Source organism: Oncorhynchus gorbuscha, linkage group LG09 (genome assembly GCF_021184085.1).
Source record: "Oncorhynchus gorbuscha isolate QuinsamMale2020 ecotype Even-year linkage group LG09, OgorEven_v1.0, whole genome shotgun sequence".
NCBI lineage: Eukaryota > Metazoa > Chordata > Actinopteri > Salmoniformes > Salmonidae > Oncorhynchus > Oncorhynchus gorbuscha.
In genome coordinates this window covers 87006790-87017692 of record NC_060181.1, presented here as the reverse complement: position 1 = coordinate 87017692, position 10903 = coordinate 87006790, and the positions used below count along the sequence as shown (strand labels likewise).

The window sequence follows — 10903 nt, the reverse complement described above, 5'->3', positions numbered from 1 at the left end:
GTGGAGAGACTAGAAAAAGATTGTGGCAAACAGGTGCTGAGTAACCCTAGTAACCCTGGTGTAGCGGTATAAGGCACTGCACCTCAGTGCAAGAGGTGTCACTACAGTCCCTGGTTCAAATCCAGGCTGAATCACATCCAGCTGTTATTGAGTGCTGTGATTGAGTGAGGGCGGTGCACAATTGGCCCAGCGTCGCCGGGGTAGGCCGTCAACCCACTGTTCCTAGACCAGTTAACCCACTGTTCCTAGACCAGTTAACCCACTGTTCCTAGACCAGTTAACCCACTGTTCCTAGACCAGTTAACCCACTGTTCCTAGACCAGTTAACCCACTGTTCCTAGACCAGTTAACCCACTGTTCCTAGACCAGTTAACCCACTGTTCCTAGACCAGTTAACCCACTGTTCCCAGGCCGTCATTGTAAATAAGAATTTGTTCTTGACTGACTTACCTAGTTTTAAAAAATGAGGAGAGTTAGTTTCTCTCTCCCGGAGGCGTAATATACGGCATGTAGACAGGACAGCACTGGGGATCTGTAGTGATGAGTGACACTGGGGATGTGTAGTCGTGAGTGACAGTTCCTGATGTAAACGAGTTTAAATGAGTGTAAGTGATCCCTCACAGGGGACAGTTAATGGAGGGGGGCTGTCATTCCGTCTTTCTATTCTTCCCCCTCTCTCTCCCACCATGAGTCCATTTCATACATGCAGGGCCGTGGTTGTGTGTGCGCATTCAAGTGCTTGCAACTGTGTATGTAGGTGTCTGTAAGTGGGTAGGTGAGTGCCCAGCTGTTGTCATCTTGCCATGCGGTTCCTAATCTCCAGACCCTTCTCCTCTCTTTCCCTCTCCTTATCTCCCCTCTTCTCTTCCCCCCCAACACACACTGACACAAAGCCCTCAGCTCCCAACCTCTCTCTGTGAAAATACTAAAACACTTCCTTGCTGATAGCTCATCTTCAAGTCCTCAAAAGGAAGACACATGTTCCTAAAGTGGCTGCCAACTTCCTTGCAGTCATCGCCAACAAGTGTGTGTGTCATATTCCCTGGCCCGAGACAGGCTTTAGCCAAAGATAGAGAGAGAGTCAGAGAGAGGGCCAGAGAGAGAGAGAGTCAGAGAGAGAGAGAGTCAGAGAGGGAGAGAGTCAGAGAGTGAGAGTCAGAGAGAGAGAGAGTCAGAGAGAGAGAGTCAGAGAGAGAGAGCCAGAGAGAGAGTCAGAGAGAGAGTCGGAAAGAGAGAGTCAGAGAGAGAGTCAGAGAGAGGGCCAGAGAGAGAGAGTCAGAGAGAGAGACAGAGTCAGAGGGAGAGAGTCAGAGAGAGAGAGTCAGAGAGAGAGTCAGAGAGAGAGTCGGAAAGAGAGAGCCAGAGAGAGAGTCAGAGAGAGAGAGAGACAGAGAGAGTGTCAAAGAGAGTCAAAGAGAGTCAGAGAGAGAGACAGAGAGGGTCAGAGAGGGAGTCAGTGAGAGAAAGAGTTAGAGAGAGAGAGAGAGAGAGAGAGAGAGAGAGAGAGAGAGAGAGAGAGAGAGAGAGAGAGAGAGAGAGAGATCTATTACATTGGCTTTGGCAATGTTAACAAATGTTTCCCATGCCAATAAAGCCCCTTGAATTGAATTGAGAGAGTCAGAGAGCACATACCTTGGCCTGAACTATAGATACCTTGGCCTTAACATCAGTGCCACAGGTAACTTCCACAAAGTTGTGAACAATCTGAGAGACAAGGCAAGAAGGGAAAAAAACATCAAATTCAACATACGAATTAGGATCAAATACTTGAATCAGACGAATTAGGATCTGGTTATAAAATACTTGAATCAGTTATAGAACCCATTGCCTTTTATGGTTGTGAGGTCTGGGGTCCGCTCACCAACCAATAATTCACAAAATGGAATAAAACACCAAATTGAGACTCTGCATGCAGAATTCTGCAAAAATATCCCCAGTGTACAATGTAAAACACCAAATAGTGCATGTAGAGCAGAATTAGGCTGATACCCGCTACTGATCAAAATCCAGAAAAGAGACATTCAATTCTACAACCACCTAAAAGGAAACGATTCACAAACCTTCCTTAACAAAGCCATCACCTACAGAGAGATGAACCTGGAGAAGAGTCCCCTAAGCAAGCTGGTCCTGGGGCTCTGTTCACAAACACAAACACAAACACACCCCACAGAGCCCCAGGACAGCAACACAATTAGACCCAACCAAATCACAAGATAATTACTTGACAAATTGGAAAGAATTTACAAAAAAACAGAGCAAACTAGAATGCTATTTGGCCCTAAACAGAGAGTACACAGTGGCAGAATACCTGACCACTGTGACTGACCCAAACTAAAGGAAATCTTTGACTATGTACAGACTCAGTGAGCATAGCCTTGCTATTGAGAATGGCCGTCGTAGGCAGACATGGCTCTCAAGAGAAGACAGGCTATGTGCACACTGCCCACAAAATGAGGTGGAAACTGAGCTTCACTTCCTATCCTCCTGCCCAATGTATGACCATATTATCCTCAGATTACACAGACCCACAAAGAATTCCAAAACAAATCCAATTTTGATAAACTCCCATATCTACTGGGGGAAATACCACAGTGTGTCATCACAGCAGCAAGATTTGTGACCTGTTGCCACAAACAAAGGGCAACCAGTGAAGAACAAACACCACTGTAAATACAACCCATATTTATGTTTATTTATTTTCCCTTTTGTACTTTAACTATTTGCACATCGTTACAATCCTGTATATATACATATAATATGACATTTGAAATGTCTTTATTCTTTTAGAGTCAAATGTTTACTGTATTTGTTTTATTATCTAACTTTTGTTTATATCCCCTAGCTATTGTTAGAGAGGGTCACATCGGTGGCGACACGAGGCAGTTGACAGGGGACATGACACAGGAGTCCACTTACAGGGTGTGTGTGTGTGTGTGTGTGTGTGTGTGTGTGTGTGTGTGTGTGTGTGTGTGTGTGTGTGTGTGTGTGTGTGTGTGTGTGTGTGTGTGTGTGTGTGTGTGTGTGTGTGTGTGTGTGTGTGTGTGTGTGTGTGTGTGTGTGTGTGTGTGTGTGTGTGTGCGTGCGCAGTGGTCACATTGCAGGCAGACCATCACCTCTAGATGAGGATCCGCTAGGAACACAGTGAAACAGATCATCCATGTTGTGTAGCTAGGAACACGGTGAAACAGGTCTTCCATGTTGTGTAGCTAGGAACACGGTGAAACAGGTCTTCCATGTTGTGTAGCTAGGAACACGGTGAAACAGGTCTTCCATGTTGTGTAGCTAGGAACACAGTGACACAGGTCATCCATGTTGTGTAGCTAAGAACACAGTGAAACAGGTAATCAATGTTGTGTAGCTAAGAACACAGTGAAACAGATCATCCATGTTGTGTATCTAGGAACACAGTGAAACAGATCATCCATGTTGTGTATCTAGGAACACAGTGAAACAGATCATCCATGTTGTGTAGCTAGGAACAAATCAAATCAAAATCAAATCCAATTTATTTATATAGCCCTTCGTACATCAGCTGATATCTCAAAGTGCTGTACAGAAACCCAGCCTAAAACCCCAAACAGCAAGCAATGCAGGTTTAGAAGCACGGTGGCTAGGAAAAACTCCCTAGAAAGGCCAAAACCTAGGAAGAAACCTAGAGAGGAACCAGGCTATGTGGGGTGGCCAGTCCTCTTCTGGCTGTGCCGGGTGGAGATTATAACAGAACATGGCCAAGATGTTAAAATGTTCATAAATGACCAGCATGGTCGAATAATAATAAGGCAGAACAGTTGAAACTGGAGCAGCAGCACGGCCAGGTGGACTGGGGACAGCAAGGAGTCATCATGTCAGGTAGTCCTGGGGCATGGTCCTAGGGCTCAGGTCCTCCGAGAGAGAGAAAGAAAGAGAGAAGGAGAGAATTAGAGAACGCACACTTAGATTCACACAGGACACCGAATAGGACAGGAGAAGTACTCTAGATATAACAAACTGACCCTAGCCCAGACACATAAACTACTGCAGCATAAATACTGGAGGCTGAGACAAGAGGGGTCAGGAGACACTGTGGCCCCATCCGAGGACACCCCCGGACAGGGCCAAACAGGAAGGATATAACCCCACCCACTTTGCCAAAGCACAGCCCCCACACCACTAGAGGGATATCTTCAACCACCAACTTACCATCCTGAGACAAGGCTGAGTATAGCCCACAAAGATCTCTGCGATGGCACAACCCAAGGGGGGGCGCCAACCCAGACAGGATGACCACATCAGTGACGGCATGAGAGAGCCCCAGTAAGCCAGTGACTCAGCCCCTGTAATAGGGTTAGAGGCAGAGAATCCCAGTGGAAAGAGGGGAACCGGCCAGGCAGAGACAGCAAGGGCGATTCGTTGCTCCAGAGCCTTTCCGTTCACCTTCCCACTCCTGGGCCAGACTACACTCAATCATATGACCCACTGAAGAGATGAGTCTTCAGTAAAGACTTAAAGGTTGAGACCGAGTTTGCGTCTCTGACATGGGTAGGCAGACCGTTCCATAAAAATGGAGCTATATAGGAGAAAGCCCTGCCTCCAGCTGTTTGCTTAGAAATTCTAGGGATAATTAGGAGGCCTGCGTCTTGTGACCGTAGCGTACGTGAAGGTATGTACGGCAGGACCAAATCAGAGAGATAGGTAGGAGCAAGCCCATGTAATGCTTTGTAGGTTAGCAGTAAAACCTTGAAATCAGCCCTTGCCTTAACAGGAAGTCAGTGTAGGGAGGCTAGCACTGGAGTAATATGATCAAATTTTTTGGTTCTCGTCAGGATTCTAGCAGCCGTATTTAGCACCAACTGAAGTTTATTTAGTGCTTTATCCGGGTAGCCGGAAAGTAGAGCATTGCAGTAGTCTAACCTAGAAGTGACAAAAGCATGGATTAATTTTTCTGCATCATTTTTGGACAGAAAATTTCTGATTTTTGCAATGTTACGTAGATGGAAAAAAGCTGTCCTTGAAATGGTCTTGATATGTTCTTCAAAAGAGAGATCAGGGTCCAGAGTAACGCCGAGGTCCTTCACAGTTTTATTTGAGACGACTGTACAACCATTAAGATTAATTGTCAGATTCAACAGAAGATCTCTTTGTTTCTTGGGACCTAGAACAAGCATCTCTGTTTTGTCCGAGTTTAAAAGTAGAAAGTTTGCAGCCATCCACTTCCTTATGTCTGAAACACATGCTTCTAGCAAGGGCAAATTTGGGGCTTCACCATGTTTCATTGAAATGTACAGCTGTGTGTCATCCGCATAGCAGTGAAAGTTAACATTATGTTTTCAAATAACATCCCCAAGAGGTAAAATATATAGTGAAAACAATAGTGATCCTAAAACGGAACCTTGAGGAACACTGAAATTTACAGTTGATTTGTCAGAGGACAAACCATTCACAGAGACAAACTGATATCTTTCCGACAGATAAGATCTAAACCAGGCCAGAACTTGTCCGTGTAGACCAATTTGGGTTTCTAATCTCTCCAAAAGAATGTGGTGATCGATGGTATCAAAAGCAGCACTAAGGTCTAGGAGCACGAGGACAGATGCAGAGCCTCGGTCCGATGCCATTAAAATGTCATTTACCACCTTCACAAGTGCCGTCTCAGTGCTATGATGGGGTCTAAAACCAGACTGAAGCATTTCGTATACATTGTTTGTCTTCAGGAAGGCAGTAAGTTGCTGCGCAACAGCCTTTTCTAGAATTTATGAGAGGAATGGAAGATTCGATATAGGCCGATAGTTTTTTATATTTTCTGGGTTAAGGTTTGGCTTTTTAAAATTTGTATTTTATTTTTATTACTGACACTTTTAGTGAGTTTGGTACACATCCGGTGGATAGAGAGCCCAGAGAAACAGGTTATCCATGTTGTGTAGCTAAGAACACAGTGAAACAGGTCATCCATGTTGTGTCCCTCTGACAGACACACAGTATGGAGACTGAGCCATTAGAACAACCAACATCACTAATTAGGGCGATGATACCGGGTGTGTCATCCCTGTTATGCTGCAAGCTCTAACGGAGCTTACACAAGTCTTCAGGTCTCAGGCGTGGTTACACATGTGATTTACATGTGTGTGTGTGTGTGTGTGTGTGTGTGTGTGTGTGTGTGTGTGTGTGTGTGTGTGTGTGTGTGTGTGTGTGTGTGTGTGTGTGTGTGTGTGTGTGTGTGTGTGTGTGTGTGTGTGTGTGTGTGTGTGTGTGTGTGTGTGTGTGTGTGTGTGTGTGTGTGTGTGTGACTAACTCAGAGCTTTCAATGTCAACAATGAGACAGACTAGCCAAACTCCTATTACTGCACGTGCCAGGCCACAGATTAAGTCAGACTGCAGGCTCTAGATTGCACTAAATTGAATCAAATGAAATGTATTTGTCACATACACATGGTTAGCAGATGTTAATGTGAGTGTAGCGAAATGCTTGTGCTTCTAGTTCTGACAATGCAGTAATAACCAACGAGTAATCTAACCTAACAATTCCAAAACTACTACCTTATACACACAAGTGTAAAGGGATAAATAATATGTACATAAAAATATATGAATGAGTGATGGTACAGAACGGCATAGGCAAGATGCAGTATATGGTATAGAGTACAGTATATACATATGAGATAAATAATGTAGGGTATGTAAACATTATATTAGGTAGCATTGTTTTAAGTGGCTAGTGATATATTTTACATCAATATCCATCAATTCCCATTATTAAAGTGGCTGGAGTTGAGTCAGTGTGTTTGGCAGCAGCCACTCAATGTTAGTGGTGGCTGTTTAACAGTCTGATGGCCTTGAGATAGAAGCTGTTTTTCAGTCTCTCGGTCCCTGCTTTGATGCACCTGTACTGACCTCGCCTTCTGGATGATAGCGGGGTGAACAGGCAGTGGCTCGGGTGGTTGTTGTCCTTGATGATCTTTATGGCCTTCCTGTGACATCGGGTGGTGTAGGTGTCCTGGAGGGCAGGTAGTTTGCCCCCGGTGATGCGTTGTGCAGACCTCACTACCCTCTAGAGAGCCTTACGGTTGTGGGTGGAGCAATTGCCGTACCAGGCGGTGATGTAGAAGTTTGTGAGTGTTTTTGGTGACAAGCCAAATTTCTTCAGCCTCCTAAGGTTGAAGAGGCGCTGCTGCGCCTTCTTCACGATGCTGTCTGTGTGGGTGGACCAATTCAGTTTGTCTGTATTGTGTACGCCGAGGAACTTAAAACTTACTACCCTCTCCACTACTGTCCCATCGATGTGGATGATGTGGATTGGGGGACTAGAGAATGTGGACTAGAGAATACAAAGCCTGACTGGGACAGTGACTATATAGACTACAGCTCTTATATAGACTACAGTATATAGACTACAGCTCTTATATAGACTACAGTATATAGACTACAGCTCTTATATAGACTACAGTATATAGACTACAGCTCTTATATAGACTACAGTATATAGACTACAGCTCTTATATAGACTACAGTATATAGACTACAGCTCTTATATAGACTACAGTATATAGTCTACAGCTCTTATATAGACTACAGTATATAGACTACAGCTCTTATATAGACTACAGTATATAGACTACAGCTCTTATATAGACTACAGTATATAGACTACAGCTCTTATATAGACTACAGTATATAGACTACAGTATATAGACTACAGCTCTTATATAGACTACAGTATATAGTCTACAGCTCTTATATAGACTACAGTATATAGACTACAGCTCTTATATAGACTACAGTATATAGACTACAGCTCTTATATAGACTACAGTATATAGACTACAGCTCTTTGAACAGGTTAACATAACTTTATTGTTTTCTAAACTCCCCTGAAGTGCTCATGTATGTTTTTTCTCCTTTCCTCCCCTCTCCTCCCTCTCCTCTCCTCCCTTCCTCCTCTCCTCCCTCTCCTCTCCTCCTCTCTCCTCTCCTCCCTCCCTCTCCTCTTCTTCTCGCTCCTCTCCTCTCCTCCCCTCTCCTCCCTTCCTCCTCTCCTCCCTCTCCTCTCCTTCTCTCTCCTCTCCTCCCTCCCTCTCCTCTTATTCTCTCTCCCCTCCTCTCCTCTCCTCTCCTCTCCTCTCCTCTCCTCTCCTCTCCTCTCCTCTCCTCTCCTCTCCTCTCCTCTCCTCTCCTCTCCTCTCCCTCTCCCTCCTCTCCTCCCTCTCCTCTCCTCTCTCTCCTCTCCTCCCTCCCTCTCCTCTCCTCTCCTCTCCTCTCCTCTCCTCTCCTCTCCTCTCCTCTCCTCTCCTCTCCTCTCCTCTCCTCTCCTCTCCTCTCCTCTCCTCTCCTCTCCTCTCCTCTCCTCTCCTCTCCTCCCTTCCTCCTCTCCTCCCTCTCCTCTCCTTCTCTCTCCTCTCCTCCCTCCCTCTCCTCTTATTCTCTCCTCTCCTCTCCTCTCCCTCTCCTCTCCTCTCCTCTCCCTCCTCTCCTCTCCTCTCTCTCTCCTCTCCTCTCCTCTCCTCTCCTCTCCTCTCCCCTCTCCTCCCTTCCTCCTCTCCTCCCTCTCCTCTCCTTCTCTCTCCTCTCCTCCCTCCCTCTCCTCTTATTCTCTCTCCCTCTCCTCTCCTCTCCTCTCCTCTCCTCTCCTCTCCTCTCTCCTCTCCTCTCCTCTCCTCTCCTCTCCTCTCCTCTCCTCTCCTCTCCTCTCCTCTCCTCCCTTCCTCCTCTCCTCCCTCTCCTCTCCTTCTCTCTCCTCTCCTCCCTCCCTCTCCTCTTCTTCTCTCTCCCCTCTCCTCTCCTCCCCTCCCCTCTCCTCCCTTCCTCCTCTCCAGATGGTGTTGCTAGCTCGGTGCGAGGGCCACTGCAGCCACACGTCCCGCTCCGACCCTCTCATCTCCTTCAGCTCGGTGTTGAAGCAGCCCTTCAAGAGTACCTGTTTCTGCTGCAAGCCCCACACCTCCAAGCTGAAGGCTGTGAGACTCCGCTGCGCTGGAGGGAGCCGCATCACAGCAACCTACCGCTACATCCTCGCCTGCAACTGTGAGGAGTGCAGCTGAGCTGGGAAAAATACTTTTAAAAACGTTAGAACTCTAGAACTGTCTCCTTGAGAACGTTTCTGCACCTGCGAGTCGACAGCTGTGAAGAGTGGAATCCTAAAACATGTAAATTAGAAGAACCTGCACCTTTGTAGAACCTATAAGTCCAGGCCTTACCCATGGACCGAGCCAGTGTTTTTGGTCCCTGTATAATGATTAAATTACAATGATTTAACTTCCCCTGGCCTTCATTTGCAAGTAGTGGAACCCTTAGTGCCCAATAGAACTCTAGAACCTGAGAGTATAGGCTAGACTCATGGACGAATCTAGAACCGTCATGCCTGTTTGTGATGAGGACTCCAGCACCCCAACGACTATCTGCCTTTTAGAATGTTGTTCCTAGGGAAGGGAGGGCAGGAGATTTCTGAACCAATAATAATAATCGATTGGACTTATATAGCGCATTTCTACCAACTGAACTACTCCAAGCGCTTTACATAGTAACTCACCTCATACACCACCTGGAGGAATGTACCATTTCATGGTTCTACATGTGTTTCTAGACCTGACTGAGAAGTCAGTCATGAGATCCTTCATTCTTCTTGACTCTTTGTCAAACTGTTTGTCAATCCTCTAACTATACCACTTATCAGTCTGGACCAAGACTCACCTGAGCTCCTCATCCAGTAGCCCAGTCCTCAAACTAAGACTCATTAGGAACCCTGTTCCCAAATTCTGTGTGTCTAGAACCAAGAGAACACTCGGCTCCTCAAGGCTCCCAGAAGGAGTTAGTTCTGCTAATCCATCGAGGGTAGATGACATTTCCCAGAATCCTATAGAACACTGTCTTCTCCCTCATGTGTTCAGACCCAGAAACAATTAACTGCTTTTTCGGTTTCAGCCAAACTCTCAACACTCATTACAAGCAACAACAACACATATGCTTATGCATAACCTCGTATTCAATCACTCATCACCTCTCTAATTACACACACCTTCTCCCCACTCTCACCACTAATTACATCTATAAATGTATGGTGCCGACATCCTAAAACCCAACAGCACAACATGCATAATTAAAAGCAGCATGGGACAGAGCACGCCGTGTATCCTATGAGATACATGTGTAATGACTGTACTTAACTACACCTTCCCCCTGTCTCCTTGCCAGGCCATAAACATGTAACATACTCCATCAGATCTTCACCTACAGTTGAAGTTGGTAGTTTACATACACCTTAGCCAAATACATTTAAACTCAGTTTTTCACAATTCCTGACATTTAATCCTAGTAAAAAATTCCCTGTCTTAGTTCAGTTAGGATCACCACTTTATTTTAAGAATGTGAAATGTCAGAATAATAGTAGAGAGAATTATTTATTTCAGCTTTAATTTCTTTCATCACATTCCCAGTGGGTCAGAAGTTTACACACTCAATTAGTATTTGGTAGCATTGTCTTTAAATTGTTTAACTTGGGTCAAATGTTTCGTGTAGCCTTCCACAAGCTTCCCACAATACGTTTGGTGAATTTTGGCCCATTCCTCCAGATAGAGCTGGTTTAACTGAGTCAGGTTTGTAGGCCTCCTTGCTCGCACACGCTTTTTCAGTTCTGCCCACAAATGTTCTATAGGATTGAGGTCAGGGCTTTGTGATTGCCACTCCAATACCTTGACTTTGTTGTCCTTAAAGGCACAGTCAACTTAGTGTATGGAATCTTCTGACCAACTGGAATTGTGATACAGTGAATTATAAGTGAAATAATCTGTATGTAAACAATTGTTGGAACAATTACTTGTGTCATGTACAAAGTTGATGTCCAAACCGACTTTCCAAAACTATAGTTTGTTAACAAGAAATTTGTGGAGTGGTTGAAAAACAAGTTTTAATGACTGGAACCTAAGTGTTTGTAAAC

At 45.2% G+C, this 10903-nt stretch overlaps 1 protein-coding gene across 2 annotated transcripts in view; it reads left to right on the top strand.

Annotated features, from left to right (window-relative positions):
• Window positions 1–10312, top strand: part of LOC124043008 (norrin-like) — a 57967-nt gene extending 47655 nt beyond the window's left edge. For both annotated transcript variants that reach the window (XM_046361185.1, XM_046361186.1), the window contains one exon: window positions 8787–10312. In XM_046361185.1, coding sequence (XP_046217141.1) covers window positions 8787–9011 — 225 coding nt within the window. In that variant the 3' untranslated portion in view covers window positions 9012–10312. The remainder of the gene's footprint in view (window positions 1–8786) is intronic.
• Window positions 10313–10903: the final 591 nt, after the last annotated feature.